General features: G+C 37.8%; 3 protein-coding genes across 5 annotated transcripts; 2 read left to right on the top strand and 1 right to left on the bottom strand.

Annotated features, from left to right (window-relative positions):
* Window positions 1-3,506: 3,506 nt before the first annotated feature.
* LOC112100018 lies at window positions 3,507-4,088 on the top strand. The gene has a single exon (XM_024187587.1). It carries the CDS (start codon window positions 3,507-3,509, stop codon window positions 4,086-4,088), a length of 582 nt encoding a protein of 193 aa, XP_024043355.1.
* A 3,866-nt stretch (window positions 4,089-7,954) lies between these two features.
* Window positions 7,955-9,969, top strand: LOC18048510 (protein RADIALIS-like 3). Its single transcript, XM_006444540.2, has 2 exons — window positions 7,955-9,146; window positions 9,547-9,969. Exons 1-2 carry the CDS (start codon window positions 8,860-8,862, stop codon window positions 9,572-9,574), a joined length of 315 nt encoding a protein of 104 aa, XP_006444603.1. The 5' UTR covers window positions 7,955-8,859; the 3' UTR covers window positions 9,575-9,969.
* Window positions 9,970-14,074: 4,105 nt separating this feature from the next.
* LOC18048511 lies at window positions 14,075-17,611 on the bottom strand. 3 transcript variants are annotated; one of them, XM_006444542.2, is made up of 3 exons: window positions 17,541-17,611; window positions 16,708-17,077; window positions 14,075-16,462 (listed from the first exon to the last, which is right to left on the bottom strand). In XM_006444542.2, exons 2-3 carry the CDS (start codon window positions 17,052-17,054, stop codon window positions 14,536-14,538), a joined length of 2,274 nt encoding a protein of 757 aa, XP_006444605.1. In that variant the 5' UTR covers window positions 17,055-17,077; window positions 17,541-17,611; the 3' UTR covers window positions 14,075-14,535. The 3 variants fall into 3 exon arrangements, with proteins under 3 accessions (XP_006444605.1, XP_024044676.1, XP_024044677.1); XM_024188908.1 differs by lacking the exon at window positions 17,541-17,611 and adding an exon at window positions 17,341-17,386; XM_024188909.1 differs by lacking the exon at window positions 17,541-17,611 and having other exon boundaries at window positions 16,712-16,799.
* Window positions 17,612-17,710: the final 99 nt, after the last annotated feature.

The following is a 17,710-nucleotide window of genomic DNA, read 5'->3' on the forward strand; positions in this document are numbered from 1 at the left end:
AGCTGTTAATGCAACCTCCGCATCAAACTTTGTCGCTCATCTTGCTAACAACAGTAGAGGAAGAGCCAACACAACTTCAATTTCTTTTTCTTCCAACCAATGCTTGCCATGGCCAGTGCTTCAATGTTCTTATCTCCATAGAAAGCGAAAAGAGATCAAAGATTTCCTATAGTAAAAAAATATGGGTTCGCCTGTCTAGTTCAATGCATTTCTATTTTCTCTACTCGTTACTATTGTTACTACATGGATGTTTTCACTTATTTATCTTGATTAATTTTGTTTTAATTGCTAACATGACCTTTTACATATCTACGTGTGCTTTCACTAGTAATAAATAGCAAAGCAATCCTTTACACAGTCAGCTTTTTGGGTGCAATTACACAATGTACCAGTTGGATGTATGGAGCAAGAAATTGTGAAAATGCTGGGGGAAACCATTGGAAAGGTTGAAGAAGTTGATGCTGATGAAGAAGGGGAATGCATTGGCCGATTTGCCAGAGTAAGGATCTCCATTGATATTACGCAGCCTCTAAAAAAGATAATATATCTAGAGCATGCAGGGGGAGAAGAAATTCCGATTCCAGTGGTATATGAGAGGCTACCAGAATTTTGCTTCTGCTGTGGTCGGATAGGACACCCATATAAGGAATGTGATAAGTACGAAGGGCAAACGAAGGATGAACTTGCTTATGGGGTGTGGATGCAGGCAGTCCAGTTGTATGGAAAATCCAGAGTTAACAGCAGTTATGAAAGAGGGCAACATGGTAGTAGCAAACCGGTCAATCACCCAACAAAGACAGGGTACCAGGAGCAAAGGGGAAATTCTCACCCTCAACGTCAAAAGCCCTCTCAATGGAACAAGGCCAGTGAAACCACAAGCGAACCAAGCTCCAACCAAGAGGACATACACGTGGCAGTCAGCCAAGAAGGCATTGCTAAGGAGATGGGGGAAGATCAATTAATGCCTGTCGTGCAGGAATCGAGAAACCTACAAATGGACTGCAACCAGTCAGCTATGACAGCTAGCAATGAGACACATGTCAAAGCTCTGACCAACAGAGCGGGAACAGCAAGCAAAAAAGGGAGGGAAAATGAAAATTTAACCCGGGAAAGGAGCTTGGTTATTGGGAGGTTGGAAAAAGAGTATGAGGCCCAGAATAGCGGTGAAGAAGAGGAAGGGATGGAAAATGGGCCAGAGCTAGTACGTCAAAAGCCCAAGGGGAAAAATTGGAAGCGCCAGGCTCGGATTAAATGCGAGAAAGGTGCAGTGAAGTTGGAGACATACTTAAAGAAGAGACCATGTCATGAACAATATGGAATAAGCCCAAACCAGAAAAAACTTAGAATGGCTAGCCCGACTAAGCCAATGCCGAACCAAAAGCAAAAGAGTTCACCTTCAGTAATGCTCAAGCTAGCATGGGAAACGATGTCAGTAGAGGAGTTAGAGATGGCAACCCCAAAAACTACAGACGCAGCGGCGGAGGCTGGTGGCCAGCCCCGCCGACAGCCATGAAAATCCTCAGCTGGAACGTTCGGGGTTTGGGGAATTCCCGGACGTTTCTAGCCCTTCAAAAAATTCTCCAACAACAAAGGCCGTTAATTCTGTTTGTTTGTGAAACGAAATTAACGGCTAAGCAGATGTATGAAACAAGTAGGAAGCTTAAGATTGATAACTGTTTGGCAGTGAATAGAAACGGCAAGGGAGGGGGTTTGGCTATGCTATGGTATAATGAGGCTAATGTGCATGTCACCTCGTACAGCAATCATCATATTGATGCCCGGGTGCAGAGAGAGGATGGTAGCTGGATGAGATGCACTGGCATTTACGGACATCCTGAGATGTCACAAAAACATCACACTTGGATATTGCTGAAAAGGTTAGCAGATTTGTTTGATATTCCCTGGTTATGCTTTGGTGATTTTAACGAGATTCTGCACCCGAATGAAAAACTAGGAGGAAATGATAGAAATGTTAACATGATTAGTGAGTTTAGAGAAGCTTTATGTGAATGCAATTTGATTGATCTGGGCTGTAAAGGGTACCCCTTCATATGGAGTAATGGTAGGTTCGGCCAGCATTTTGTAGAGGAGAGGTTGGACCGATTTTTGTGTAATAAGAAATGGAGAGAAAAGTATGTGGACTGTGCAGCTGTTAATCTAGAGACGTGGACCTCAGACCACTGTCCTATCATCATGGAAGTGCAAGCTAAAGGTAGTGCGTTAAGTTATGCGCCAAAAAGGACCTCAAGAATCCATTATGAGGATGCATGGAGCAGTTATGAGGGCTGTAAAGACATTGTTGATAAGGAATGGAGGAGGCATGGCAACTGGAAATGTGCTGACCCGGTTTGGCTCTTTAAACAAACAACAAAGTCTTCGATGGCTCAGCTTAATAACTGGAGTAACGAGGAATTTAAAGGGAGGCAGCAAAAGTTAGAAAAGCTGACAGCTAAACTGAAGGAGCTGAGACACAATGGTGTGCAATATAGTGACGGGAAGGAAATTAAGAGAGTTAAAAGTCAGATCCAGAACATCTTGCTTGACGAAGAAATTTATTGGAAGCAGAGGTCTCGGGCAGATTGGCTGAAGGAGGGTGATAAAAACACTAAGTATTTCCACGCCAAAGCATCATCTCGAAGACGAAAAAATAAAATCTGGGGTATAGAGGACAGTCAAGGTAACTGGATGCAGGAAGAGGAAGAGGTGGAACGAGAATTTTGTAGCTACTTTGCTAACTTGTTCACCGCCTCCAGACCAGACCAGAAGCAGGTGGATGCAGCCCTAGAAGATTTGAAGCCAAGAGTCACCGATGAGATGAATGAGCAACTGATGCAGCCATTTACGAAAGAGGAGATTGTGGAGGCGCTGTCCCAGATGTGCCCTACCAAAGCTCCAGGGCCCGATGGACTGCCAGCGGCCTTCTACCAGAAGCACTGGAACACAGTTAATACGGGTGTGGTCAACACATGTCTCCATATCCTGAATGAGCGAGGTAATATCACTCCTCTCAACCACACTTACATTGCTCTGGTTCCAAAGATTAATAAGCCTAGAAAAGTGTCTGAGTTTAGACCCATAAGTCTATGTAATGTAATTTACAGAATCATTACAAAGTCAATTGCAAATAGGCTAAAACAACACCTCCACAAAGTGATCTCTCCATCCCAAAGTGCCTTCATACCGGATAGACTCATAACTGACAACATTATTATAGGATATGAATGCCTTCATAAGATTAGGCACAGTAAAGGGAGAAAAAATGGCCTTATAGCTCTGAAACTAGACAATAGTAAGGCTTACGATAGGGTGGAGTGGCTGTTTTTAAAGCAAGTAATGCTCGAGCTAGGCTTTGCGGAACCTTGGGTCAACTTGATCATGAGATGCATTACCACATCTTCATTCTCTATTATTATCAATGGGACAGCTTTTACCCGCAAAGAGGGCTAAGGCAGGGCTGCCATCTTTCCCCTTATTTATTTCTCATGTGTGCAGAGGCATTCTCGAACATGCTGCACAGGGCCGAAGAAAAAAGAGTCATCCATGGGCTAAAGTTCAGCAAAGATATCACCATATCTCACCTCTTGTTTGCCGACGACAACCTTATATTCACAAGAGCCTCAGAAAATGATTGTATGCACCTGAAAAGAATCTTTGAGTGTTATGCCGCTGCCTCAGGTCAGCTCTTTAACTACGACAAATCCTCCATGTTTTTCAGCGGCAACATAACCAATGGGGTCATTACGGCAATTAAGAACATCTTCCAACTGAATGTAGTTTCTAGACATGAAAAATATTTGGGGCTTCCATCCATGGTCGGGAGGAAAAAATCGGGATTCTTCAATGACATTAAGCTGAGAGTGTCCAGCAAGATTGCGGGTTGGCAGCACAAGTTCTTTTCGTGCGGAGGGAAGGAGATATTGATAAAGGCAGTAGCTCAGGCGGTTCCAGCATACGCTATGAGTGTATTCAAAATCCCCATGAGCATTTGCACAGATATTCAGCGAGCAATTGCGAGGTTTTGGTGGAGCAGCAACATAGAGAAAAAAGGGCATTCACTGGGCAAAATGGGAGAGGCTAAGCCAAGCTAAACGGAGGGGAGGGCTAGGATTCCGAGACTTTGCAAGCTTTAATCAGGCATTGGTAGCTAAGCAAAGCTGGAGAATTATTCAGTTCCCTGAGTCCCTGGTAGCAAGAGTCTTACAAGCGAGATATTTTAAGGATAACCAGTTCCTTACTGCAAAATTGGGCTCCAAGCCCTCATTCATTTGGAGAAGCATACTATGGGGGAGACAAGTGATTCATAAGGGGATTAGATGGAGGATCGGGAATGGTCAACAAGTTCAAATCTATAAAGGGAACTGGATTCCAAAGCCCACGTCCTTTAAACCAGTTTCCCCTCCATCTTTACCAAGTGACACACGGGTAGCTGAGTTGGTCAAGGAGGATAACCAATGGAATGAGGATATGATCCGCCAACATTTTTTGAGAGAGGATGCTGACATAATCTTAAGAATTCCTCTCCCTAGCACACCAATGGCTGACCAAATTCTTTGGCACTATGATAAGAAAGGAATTTACACTGTCAAGAGCGGATACCAAGTGGCCCTGAGGATTAATTTCTCGGATACCCCTTCCTGTTCAGAGCAGCCAGCCAACCAATGGTCGATTATTTGGTCCATGTCCTTACCAGAAAAAATCAAGATCTTCATCTGGAGAGCAGCAAAAAACATACTTCCAACAGCTGAGAACTTATGGAGGAGGAAAATAGTGCCACAACCCGAATGCCAAATTTGTGGAATCAGCATGGAAACTGTTGGTCATGCACTGGTGGAGTGTAAATCTGCTCGCAAAATCTGGAAAACTACCAAGTTTGATGCTGAGCTTAAACACATTGGTGGCCATGACATTCTGGGCATATTGCATGTGCTGGTGAAAAGAGTGGGGAAATCAGATACAGAGTTGGTGGTTGCTCTTCTCTGGGTAATTTGGGGTGTTCGAAATCAAAGCTTGTTCAAAGGGAAGAGGGAGGACCCTGGCATAGCAGCAGCTAAGGCTGAGGTTGTTGTGGAGTCTTTTAGAAGGATCCAAAGTACTGGGACAATGGCCCATACTGGAGATACATTGGAGAATCATGTATGCTGGAGCCCCCCCCCCCCCCCTCCAAATTGGTGTAAGATCAATGTGGATGCAGCTGTAAATCTGGAGGATTATTTAGTTGGGCTGGGAATTGTTATACGGGATGCTAACAAGAATTTTGTGGCTGCTGCAATCAAGAATACAAAGCTGTACAGTGGCGTTACCTTTGCAGAAGCAGAGGCAATGAACTGGGGACTGAAAGTAGCTTATGATGCAGGGCTGGCAAACATAATCATTGAATCAGACTCTCTCGAAGCTGTAGATTATGTTAACAACAGGAAGAGTAGCAGAACAGAGATCCAGTGGCTAATTTTGGAAGTTCAGAATAGATTGAAGGAGTTTTGTTCTTGGAAAACACTGCACACGCCAAGGTCTTGTAATGCCATTGCTCATTCTCTAGCAAAGTTAGCTCTAGAGAAAAGTATAACTGTTGTTTGGGTAGGTTCGTACCCCTCAGAAGTCATGAATTTGTTAAACTCTTTTATGGAATGAATTTTATTTTCTTCTAAAAAAAAAAATAAATACTAGACCCCTCTTAAGGATTCACAATGGTGGTAAATGCTGTGGTGCATATGCATAATCTAATTGTGCCTCCAAACAGAGGGAAAAAAAAAGGACTGTTTTCTAAATTTATGATTAAGGAATTAAGAATTTAAAAAGAGAAAAAAAAAAGAAACGTGTAATTTTTTTTTAAAGTTTAAGTGTACTTTTGTCTGTCTATTAAGTTTAGATTAAATAAGGGGCAAACTTATTCATCCATTAATCAAATATAGTTGATCAAAAAAATAAATGAAGAAAATTAATATACTTTTATTGCACATTCAAATTATTTACTCTATATTTTAATTAATTTTTTATTAGGATCTAATTTAAATAATTTAGTAGTTGTTCTCACCAGATTTAGGTTAATTTTAATTTAAACAAGTAAAATTATTTTCAGGAGCAAATTAGCCTAATAAGGGCTTAGGTGTGTTTTTCTAATTTTGTGCAAGCGATACTGACGCTGAGTTGATTTGAGAAGTGAACTGAGGTGATAATATGGGAAGCTTAGTGGAGCTTATAGAAGTTAATAATATGGGAAATTCAAGTGAACTAAGATGTATCTTAGGTGAGCTTGAGAGATAGCTCAAGTGAGCTTGTATATGAAATGCGATCTAGGCATCAACATCATCGTAATAAGTAAAAACAAGCATAAATATAATAAACACACAAGATTTTATGTGGCCCTTGTTTTTTTAGCTTAATGGACAAATATATTTATCTTTTTTCTATTCTACTGGCATGCAACACAAACATGTGAGGGCTTTGAATATAATATATAAATTTTAATTTTGCCCCTTCAAATTGAGGTAATTTTACAGGAGCTATCTATCATTTAAAGGTGTTCCTCTGACTTGTCCTAAGCTATCCAGCTATGGTGTGGAAGTTTCTTCTCTTTTATCCTCCACCACTACGTGTCACTTCCATTGGTATAAATTAATATCCCAATATTTCTCCCAAACACTTTGTATCAATATTATTAACTCAGTCACTCGGCCTTTGACCGAGTGGTCAGGGCTGCTGCCCTCCAACTTGGAGGGCAGCAGTTCGAACCCCCACAAAAGTATTGTAGGGGTATTTCCTTCCTCAATTAAAAATTGAGTGAATACATTCCTCTTCCTTACTAATGAGTGAGGAGTGGATATTCCTCGAATATTTGTAAGGGTTAAAATCTGAGCAGAGCTTCATTAGCATTGATATAAGTTGGTTTGTAAATATCAGTTATACTCTCATGTAATATGAGTTGTAATCTGAACAATAGTCTCATGTAATCAAAAATATATATATTATTAACACGTGTCAATTTTCATATGTTTTAGATCTTGTGTAAGAATGCTTTGATGTCCTTGTATTGTTATTCGTTTTAACTGTCCAACTGGTCATGCACTTATCACTTATGTGTAAAAAAAAATTAAAATTTCTGAAATTGTGTGAAAATTTTGAAACTCTCAGCTTTTATGATTTTAAATCCAACAACAAGGACTGCAATGCTGAAAACCAATTAAACCCATCCTTCCCATTGAACTGCTTGATGGTTGAACCACAGAAGGACAAAGTCGAGGGTAGACGCACCAGGTGCATGGCAGCTGGATCTGTAATCTTGATTCGGACAAACAATGCCTAGAAAAAGCTTGGCGCGATAAGAGAATTCTCTGTCATCTCTCTGTGTCTGTGGGGCAACGGGGGCGCTTTTCTTTCTCAGCTCTTATTTGGTGAAGGTTTAAATTACAACGTTGACCTAAAAAAATTAAAAAAAAATGTCTCCACTTTTTCTCACAACATTTGCTGTCTCCCGGTAGAAGTAGAAAAATGAAGAATAAAGTAAGAAAGATCGGCAAATTTAGTTGATGTATTCCAATTATTTTATTAACCCATATAATCTTCTCCCTTTTTCTTTTTTTTTTCATTAGGCAGAGTGATTTACTCATTAATTTTATATAGTTTTTGTATTTTCGAGGATAACTTCAGGTCTCTTTTTTAATTTTATTTATTTTTAAATATGATCCCACAATATTGAGGAGATTTAATATAAGGCCGTGAGCCACAATTCAACTGAAAAATTATTTGAATCGGGCCCTCATATATGTTGAAACAAAGATTGTGTGGCTAGCAATTGAACAGCGAAGATATGGTGAGAATCCCATGGGTCCCAAAACTGTCCGGATTGAAGGAGACATATTAACATATTACATATCTAAACAAAAAGCAAAGCTGCCCTTGGAAACTTAAAAGAAGGAAAAAGAAAAAGAAATTTCGCTTGGTTAAAGAGTAAAGGAAATCCATTATCCATCCTAGAAGTAGAAGGGAACTTTATTTAGAGCAGATAAGATAATGTGAATAAGACCTACAAAGTCTATTCCAAATTTATCTCGTGAGGCTTGGGCATCCAACTCCCCTTATCATCTTGCAGCCAACTCTTTCTTCGTTAAAAAGTCCTTGAAAATGACCCTCCAGAGCCAGCAGTGAATTGTGATTGCTTCAAGATATAAACAAAAATCTGCTAACGTGTAATGCTACCCACAAAAGTCTCTTTCGTTTCTTGCAAGGCTGAAATTTGGGAAATTTTGAAAAAGGCTTCGATTGGTTTAAGATGAAATCTGTCGGTTCAATCTTTTACTCGGAATAGTATTATTAAGCCATCATTTATATTTATTTATACATACGTGACTGTATTTCCGGATCTAATACCAATTGGAATCCGATGCTACAATTAGAAATAAAAAGACATTCCGGGTCTTCCAACAAATGGTTAATAAAATATTTGGTATTGTTCGCTTATGGAGTTATGATCATGTGGTTTCCCGTTTTGGACCAAGAGGATCGACAATAGTTTTCTTCTAAGCTGATTTTTTTAATTTTGTTATTTGTTTTTGGCACTTGTAGTTAGATCTCAACTAATTAAAGCAGGAGCAAAATTGTTCTGACACAAACCATAAAGGAGACAAAAAAAGAGAGAGAGAGATTTGCAGTTCAGGAACACATCTCTGCCTCTCTTCCCGAAACTCTGGGGGTGTGTTATTTAGAATTTGATCAAGAGGATCAAACAAGATACCTGAAAGATTCTTTTTTTCTTATTTTCTCCGTTGATGAATTATTCTAGAATGTAAATAAGACAAAAGGGCCTTTTTTTTGTCTTTTTTTTTTTTTTTTAAACTCAAAAAGGGCCGAAGTGTGTGCGCTGACATGGAAGATTTCCCAAAAGTGTTTTGTGGGTGGAGCTGGGAGGAGAACAAGCTGTTTGAGCTTGCTTTAGCAGTTGTTGATGAACAAGACCCACATCGCTGGGAAGTTGTTGCAGCTATGGTTGGTGGCACTAAGAGTGCTGAGGATGTGCAGAAACATTATGTGATTCTTCTGGAGGATTTGCAGTTCATTGAGTCTGGTAAATTGGACCATAAACTTGCAGAATTTCAGCCTAGCGTTCATGTTGACTGTACTCAATCTGTTTGCTGGACAGATGAGGATAACAAGTATGTCAAATTTTTTTTTGCTTTTTGTTTCCTTTGCTTCCTAATTTTTCGTTTTATTTTTTCTAAAAGCATTCTCTATTGATGCTTCAAAAGACATTAAGGGAGACATTTAACAGCAATAAAATGAATAAGCTTTAATTCTATTATTATTATTATTATTATTATCATCTTTTCACTTTTATTCTGGTATCGGGTTTATCGATCTGCTGTTGGCTGTTGATTGAACAAAGTGAATAAGCTTTGGGGGGATTTTAAAATTGGTTCTATAATTTCGTCGGAATAAATTTTGTGATAAATTGTTTTTAGCTTGTGAATTTTGTTGTTACAGGTGCTGTTAGATACTGGAGACTTATGCTCTGCCCTTATAATTCTGATACTTATTATATCTTTCTGCTTGCAGCCTGCTGCTTCAATTGGACATAAATTGATCTCTATCAAAGCATGCAGATTGATTTTTATCAAAGCTCTGGCTTAGTGATGCAAGAATGAACAAAGCTAAGAGTGCAGGAGTTCCAGAGCTCTACGGTATCTATCTATGGTTTGTTAAGGTAACTTGTCTCAACTTAGTAGATTGGAACTTTGGAAGTGATCATGAAATGCCGTAAAGCTTGACCTTCCTAGCCGTAAATATCTTTGGTTCTTGAGCTTTATTGATAGTGTTTTGTTTCCCACTTGGACTTGGTTGCTAGCTGATTATAACTGAAATGCCATAAGCAGTTTACTGCCATTTGGAACAATGAAACATATAATTAAATAAAACGACACCTATTTTGTTGCCTACTTCAGTTTAACTTTTAAACCCAGATTTTGATTTTGATTTTTTTTTTACCCGATAACATCATCATAAACATCAAGTTGCGGTTAAACCTCATTGATCTTAAGCTCAAAGCAACCAATGTTTTGATTCTCCAATTTATTGGCAGTCTCAAGCAGCGGAAATGAGCAGTATCAAAATCATAATAATACGTAAGATGAAAAATTGCATTGAAGAGTAGATTATCAAATTCAAATTAGTTGTTTTCCATTCCCTGAGAGCCAAGAATCAAATGGCCACAGAAAATATGATACGGTGTGTTCTTTTTTTCTTATTTGTTTATTTATTTATTTATTTATTTTTGTGTATAACATCCTGCTCCTGCACTAGCTTTTTTAGTTGAACCTTCATATGCCAACGAGTTTTGTTTGAGTATTACTAAAGTTTAATGGCTATGTTTTTTTTTTTTCTTTTTCACTTTTTATTAAGGTAGTTCAGCTGGCCGTGGGAGTGTTTTGTGTCTGTGATCACCAGAGTTTAAGAAATAGTAATAGATATATATTGGTGATTAGTGGCTGAGTAGGGGCGGAGCTAAGATTAAAATTTTGACGGGGCCAAAAATTTTATAAAAGTAAATTATTCGAGATAAAGTTGAAAAATTGTATTCAACTATTGAATTAAATCGTTAAAAGTAATATTTTTGCAGGGGCCAAATCATAAAAAACTCCATTTTTAATGCTTAAATTATAAAAATATATATATATATATATATTTTTTATGTAATTTTATAAAGACTAGTCTGATAGGAGCTCCACTCCAACAACAACAACAACACCAACAACAAAAGAGTCATTTAATGGGTTTACAGAATAATTTTTTTTGCTTTAATTAAAAGTATAAGTAGAGGAGGGTGTTCGGACTTTATATGGGTGCGTGCAATAGTTCTAACGTTTGAATTATCCCCAAAACTGCTAACACTAGAAAACAATAATAAAATAAGAAAAAAATAATGGCCTTGCCCTTGCGCATGAACACAAGTGCAGGAGCAACAAATGCTTTAAGTCGTTGCCATTCTAGACTTGTGCTTTATTCTTCTGAGGGAAAATTCTCGAAATGGCCTAAATCATTGGTTAATTTATAAAAATGGCCCCCACGTCACCATTTTACTAACTCCTGTAGGCTGTAGCCAAAAATTGGCTTTTACGACAATAATACTCAATACCCTTCTCCCTCAAACACATCTAAAAAAATGGGAACAAAGAAACTTTATTATTATTTTTTTTTAATTTCCTTTTTCCCCTGTAGAACCAGGCATTAATTACAAAGCAATACAGAATTCAAAACACGTCTTGCAAACGCTCTCGCATCATCACCATCTCACCTTAGCTTGTGGGTTTTCACTTGGGTTGAAGAAGAAGAAGCCCACTTAGTTTGAATACCACCGAGTCACCGACCGTGTCCTATTTGTCAAACATTACCTTGCAATTCGTCTTCTACGAGGAAAATCTAACTATTTTTCCAGCAGATCTAAACCAATGTTTCATAAAATCTTATTCTAATGACTCAAACCATGTATTTTTATATACTTAAATTGAGTTACATTGGAAAATTAAGCCATTCAACAAAGACGAGAGAAGTTAAATTTATTTCTTGACTTAAAACTTTTACACCCTTCAAAACTCCTTATAAAATCTCATTTTAATTGGAAGTGCTTAAATAATCAAGGGTATTTTTAATTTATTTCTTAAATTTTAATAAAATAATTTATTTCTTTTAACAAATATTTTACATGACACCATTTTGAAATCTATATTTATATTTTAATTTTATTAATAAGGTATTCTGTTGAGAAAATTGTAAGAGTTTAGAGTTATGAAAATGAAACTATAAAACATGAAGAAAATAATTTAAAATTTTAGGATTTGTATGTATTTTATAATAAATAAAACTTTAAAAAATATTTTTCTGAGTAAAAATTTATAAAAAAAAGATGATTTATTTTAAATTGAGAATATTTTAAGAAATACAATTCAAAAGAAGTGTTGTAAGAATTTTGGAGGGGTGTTAAAAGGTCCACTTTTACTCCTTTCATAATTTTGAGAGAATGGATTCAATAGTTTTATGGGTGGTAAAATATGAGTAACTTTATATTTTTATTTGGAATTGTAATACAAGCAAAATTGTGCAAAATATTTTAAAGAAAAAAAAAAGGGGCAAGCTGTATTTTATAATTTATATTGGAGAGTTGTACCGCGAAAGAAACTTTCAAGCGATTTGTCCAGTTAAGGTAGTTACTCGTCAACGAACATCATTATTTTGACAAGGAAGTTGGTGACCAAAGATGGACAATAAAATTATAAAATTAGAAAGACGGCCAACCAAGGGAGAGAGATTTTTCTTCCTGTGGTTGGATAAATGGCAAATCCGCTCACAACTTATATAATAATTTACAATATATGAACGCTGATTCCAAAATTTTCTCTGGTGATGTATACATTTTATTATTATGTTGTTTGAAACAATTTAAGATCTACAATTATTAATTTGACTAGAAAAAAAGAAAAAAGAAAAAAGAAGAATCTGCTGCACGATTTATTAATTTGTTACAAAAGAAAGCCCTTAACAAGAAAGTATTTCGGCCGCCGTGCTGCTGGGGCTGAAGCCATAATTAAATAATTATAGCCGCATTCACATCCTCTGCTGCATGATCTTTAATGAGGTTGCTAGATTTTGAGCAATGAAAAAGGTCACAAATTTGTCAAAAAAGATGTCAATATAAATACACACACACACACACACACACACTGTTATAACAAAAGTAAAAATTGCAGATAACATCAAATAAATGAATGCCAAGCAGCAAGGCAACAGAAATGAAAAAGTAAATGGAGAGAAAAAGACGAGGAAGGCAGAGAGCCAGGGAAGAGGCAGTGCATGGGAGGAGCCAAAACAGAGAACCTGTTAATGGTTCCATCCATGCTCTGCCTGTTCCCCGTCTTTTGTCTCTTGCTTCTTGCCTCTCTCTCACGCACACACCAAAGAGTTATTATTACCTCGTACCCCCCTTACCATTGCCGTCTCAGAGTCCGGCTCTCACTCCCTCAAAAACCTTACCTGGGCTACAATGCTCAGGCTCAGGCTCAGGCTCACAAAGGAAGATAACAAGTGTTGATGTTAAATAGTACACGCATGTTATGTACTATCGCATCCTCCGTGGACTAGCTGCCCGTGTACTACCAATTTCATATAAATGTTTTGATTTTGAATATCGGGAGGAGCACCTAAAACTTCCCCATGTACTACACACGCACCGCGCTTACTTTCTTGTACTACTCATGGATTATGATGGTACTCCATCCACTCCCACTATTCTCCCTCTCACTAACAAACTAATTATTAATTATTTCTTATTTCTTTTTCAGCTTAGGCTAACAGCTCACTGTTGATCCCTTTCCATAATTCGGTAAATCTTGTTAAAGGATTTCCCAACCAATTAATAATGGGAAATTATTCACCAACCACTTGTTTTTTTTAGTTTTTTTTTAAAATACACATTTTTTTTTAGTTGATTTCTACTAAAAGTTTTTTTTTTTTTGCACTTTTCCACTTCCGTTTGTATTCTGTTGTAACTTTACTGATGTTATAGGGGTAAATTTGTCATTTCACTTACATAGCAAAAATAAACGTCATTTAAATGCGGTAAAAAGAGTAAAAAAAAGTGAAAATATTCTAGATTATTTTGTTTAACTTATTATTTAATGTCTAAATTGCAAAGAAAAAGTGAAGCAATTTAATTTTTTTATTTAATTATGGTGAAATAGTAATTTTACATTAAGAGGTAAAATAATCATTTTGTTAATATTTTGTTAACTTCTCTTACGAAATTTAGACGACAATGAAAAAATGATACATTTTATAACTTCTGGTGGAAATTAATTAAAAAAAAAGTTATATGCATTTTTAAAAAAATCTAAAAAAACAGGTAGTCGGTGAATAATTATCTGATAATTGTCCATTATTATATTTATTTGGCCTGGCTTCTTAAATAAAATTTTACAGCTAAGAGAATCTATAGTGCAAGGAACTAAACACTTAATAAATTCACATAACTTTATTACGAAACCCGGAGCATAACAGTCGTACTGAGATAATGCGAAGAAAAAGTTAAGCAGCACGCTGAGAAAATTAATAACATACACAGAAACAGTCCACAACAGGTTATTGCGCATTCACCAATCTACTACCATACAATTGAATGCCACTAACATCGATGAGCATTATTATTATGCAAGACCAAAATAAATAATTCAACAAGTAGACAATAATCCATTCTCATGAGTCAGTCAATACAAATCAATAAAACCCTCAATGCGGCTATACAATAACAATCTACTTTAAAAGGTACATATAAAAGCCTACAGCGAGAGGAGAGTGAAGAGAACACTGGCGTACACAGTGTAGTACCCAAATGCTTGGCAAGCCAGCACTCCCAATTCCCTTGTGTCAAGAGTTAATAACTCTATATTCCATCCCTTCCATTCCTTGGTCTCTGCAACACCATGCCTTAGCACTCAGGTGACCAATATCATCAGGTGCTATACAAATTAATCATCAATTTCATAAAATGTACCGCGCCTATGCATATACATGGCATGTTTTTCTGTTGTGCCCTGCTCCTTTGCACTTGCTACAATGCAATTCTCTCTTAGGACGCCCTCTCCATCTTATTCTTCTCTTCTTTGGCGGCCCAGTCAAAGGTAGAAGCGGAGGGGGGCGAACTTGAACTGGTACTTGAACTTGCGCAGATTGCGAAGCTTGCAAAAGCTGATCTACTGCTGGGACTGGATTTACTGATTCTGAATATGTCAACCGGAAAGCTTCAGTTGTATAAAACTTGGAGCAATAGTCAGGCAAATTCCTACCCACATGCTGAAGGACGGCCGCTGCATGGACACATGGGAAACCATTCAGTTGCCAACCTCTGCAATTACAGTCCCAGACATCAATGTTCACAACATTGAATGTACCCAAACCACGGACCTCAAAAGAACTACCCAGTCCTAATAGAACTTGGAGAGAATGTGTTTTGAGCATTTCATTCTGTAATTTATCTTCCAAAGATGGAGTTAACTTTGTCAACCACTGATTTGAATCCATCCTCCGGCTGTACATCAGCTCCATAATCTTACGGCAAATGGTACTGATAATCTGCACTATTGGCAATTCAGGAAGCTCACCCACCCAGCAATAAAATGATTCAGCAATGTGTGATGTCATTTGGTTGTGTCGTGAACCTTTGAAGAGCGCATTTGCCCAGTTTTCAGGTTCACTACGCAGAATCCAATCAAAGGCCTCAGATGAAACACTCTTAATGCTGTCAATGAATTTGCTAAATTCGTCAAGTGTGCCAGCTTGAGCGGCATCATACAAGTGAGCAACAATCACACTAACAACTTCCTCAGTATATGAGCCTTTCAGATCTCTTTTTAACTCCTCTGTCAGATGATGAAGGCAATAACAATAGTACGAATTTTCAAAAACCGAGAGAATAGACGCTCTCAGTTGCCCCAGCCTATCTGTTACAAATGTTATTGATTGGCATGTTGAAAGTGCAGATTTTAATTGAAGCAAGAACCAATGCCAATTATCATCACTCACAGCATCTACCACACCAAAAGCAACTGGAAAAATTTCATCATTTCCATCCAATGCTGTAGCAGTCAGTAAACTTGATTGGTACTTTGATTTTATAGGAAAAGAGTCGAGAAAAATAAGAGGGCGGCAACCATTCTGAAACCCATATAATGAGGCATGCAAGGCAACAAATAAATGATGGAAACTCAAGTCCTCCCTCGTACTAAGAGTGACCACACTACCCGGATTTGTCTCCAATATTTTATCAACTAGCCAAGGCAGCTGATTGTAAGAATCTTTGTATGAAACTTGAGACTCTCCCCGGGCATTCTCTAAGGCACGCCATGCTTTAACATATCCTAATTCAATTCCAAAATCTCGGCGAATTTCTTCAGCAATTTCTTTTGGTTTACATTTTGGGGCCTCCAGCAACTTCTCCTTTACAATCGATGCCAGCAATTTCCTAGAGGCTTTGGAACGAGTTGTTGGATCAGGGCCCGCTTTACATGTATGCATTCCATTCATTGTTTTGATTTGAAATAATTGTGTTGTAGGGACTCTCGACGCATGAATCCTCCATGGGCAACCTTCAGCTTTGCACTTTGCGGTTACACGCAACCCCTCATTCTTCTTAAAACAGTAAGTGAAGCCATGAGCAACTGAATATTTGTACAAGGCATCACGAAAGTCATGAACATTATTGAACCGCTGGTGTACACCAGTTATGCAATTTTTCCATGATTTGATAAGTTTCTGCTGCCTAAGATCGGAACCAGCTGGAGCTGAGTTACTGAGCTGCCTTGTATCTCCAGCATCTGAAGCAGCTGGAAACAAGGTGTTGAGTAGCACCATGTCTCCAGAAACAGAAGGAAGGGGAATTAAATTGTCAGACGGAGTGACGGACTCAGCCCCTGTTGTCCTGCTAGACCTGCAAGAACAAGTTTCCATGAGATAAAAAAGCAACAGTGACAACTATCTATACTTGGCTAAACTCTGACCAAGAGCCCTGAATGTGCAAATAGTTCAGCAGCACCCTTTTCAGGTTGCTATCAAAACTTGATGATTGACCAGTGGACTAAAGAGTCCTACCATGAACCTGAACCATATGAAGAAAACAACATAATAAGACAGAACAATTTTATGCTAATCCAAACTTAAACAAGTGCACACTACCTACTGCAAGGATTGGTCAAAGCATCATCTGTCGGCTTCTCACCAACCATGACATAAACATCAACAGTTCCAGAATCTTCATGAAAATCAATCAAGCGTCTTATATCTTTGTCGCCAGATATTGTGATGAGAGTCTTATTGTTGTTAGGGAGGAAATACTTGACAATCATGGAATTAGGATCATACTTCCACATCTCCGCCATCTCTAACTTCAATTCATCAAATGAACTCTCTTTATTTACACTGAGAGCATGAGCATCCCCACCCGAGTACACCAATGAACCATCATTGGCTGTTGTAAACTTCCCACCTGACTGACATATAAGAATAAGTTTTCCCTTACCCATAGCTTCACACCCAGTGCCAATATCTGTGAAAACCAACATCAAATGAGTCCAATAATACAAGAAACTTTCCATCAAATATCAAAATCTGACACATTAGGCATAAACTGCTTAAAAGCACTCAATGCTCCATTCAAGTTTCTTTTGCATCAAATATTAGCTCCATTCACAGCAGAAAGTGATGCAGGATTTAGAATTCACGTATCCAACTATTTGATATCATACTCTTGAAAAATAATCTAATTGTTTCAGGTCCAATTAAGGGGGAAAAGAAAGCAAAAATACTAACCTACAATTGAGCAAAATGCGTTATGTAAATATCCATAAAAATGGTAATTTTAGAGGTTCTTCAAGTTATTGTTTCTCCCCAAACCCTAGATACCAAATCGCAATCAAGGGTTTTTAAGCACCGCTGTTTAAAACAACTTTGACGAGATTTTAAACACTAAAATACAAGTAAAATTCGAAGAACAAATTAGAATAGCAAACCTGATCCACGAACCCTAGCTCGACATGCGGAAGAGGAGAGACGAGAGTGAAGAAGAGAAAGAGGTCAATGGTGAAATTGAGGCTAAATTGCATATAGCCCCCGTCAACGAGGTTAATCAAAATTTGGTATAACATTTAATGGTCCCTAATATCTGAACTTTCTACAAACA

This window comes from Citrus clementina, unplaced genomic scaffold (assembly GCF_000493195.1).
Source record: "Citrus clementina cultivar Clemenules unplaced genomic scaffold, Citrus_clementina_v1.0 scaffold_3, whole genome shotgun sequence".
In the NCBI taxonomy this organism is placed as follows: Eukaryota; Viridiplantae; Streptophyta; class Magnoliopsida; order Sapindales; family Rutaceae; genus Citrus; species Citrus x clementina.

Coding starts and splice junctions, on each gene's coding strand:
- LOC18048510 (XM_006444540.2), top strand. CDS start 8,860: ATGGAAGATTTCCCAAAAGTGTTTTGTGGGTGGAGCTGGGAGGAGAAC. Junction 9,147..9,546: donor TGGACAGATGAGGATAACAA/GTATGTCAAATT, acceptor TTCTGCTTGCAG/CCTGCTGCTTCAATTGGACA.
- LOC18048511 (XM_006444542.2), bottom strand. CDS start 17,054: ATGGGTAAGGGAAAACTTATTCTTATATGTCAGTCAGGTGGGAAGTTT. Junction 16,463..16,707: donor TTGACCAATCCTTGCAGTAG/GTAGTGTGCACT, acceptor TTGTTCTTGCAG/GTCTAGCAGGACAACAGGGG.
- LOC112100018 (XM_024187587.1), top strand. CDS start 3,507: ATGCTGCACAGGGCCGAAGAAAAAAGAGTCATCCATGGGCTAAAGTTC.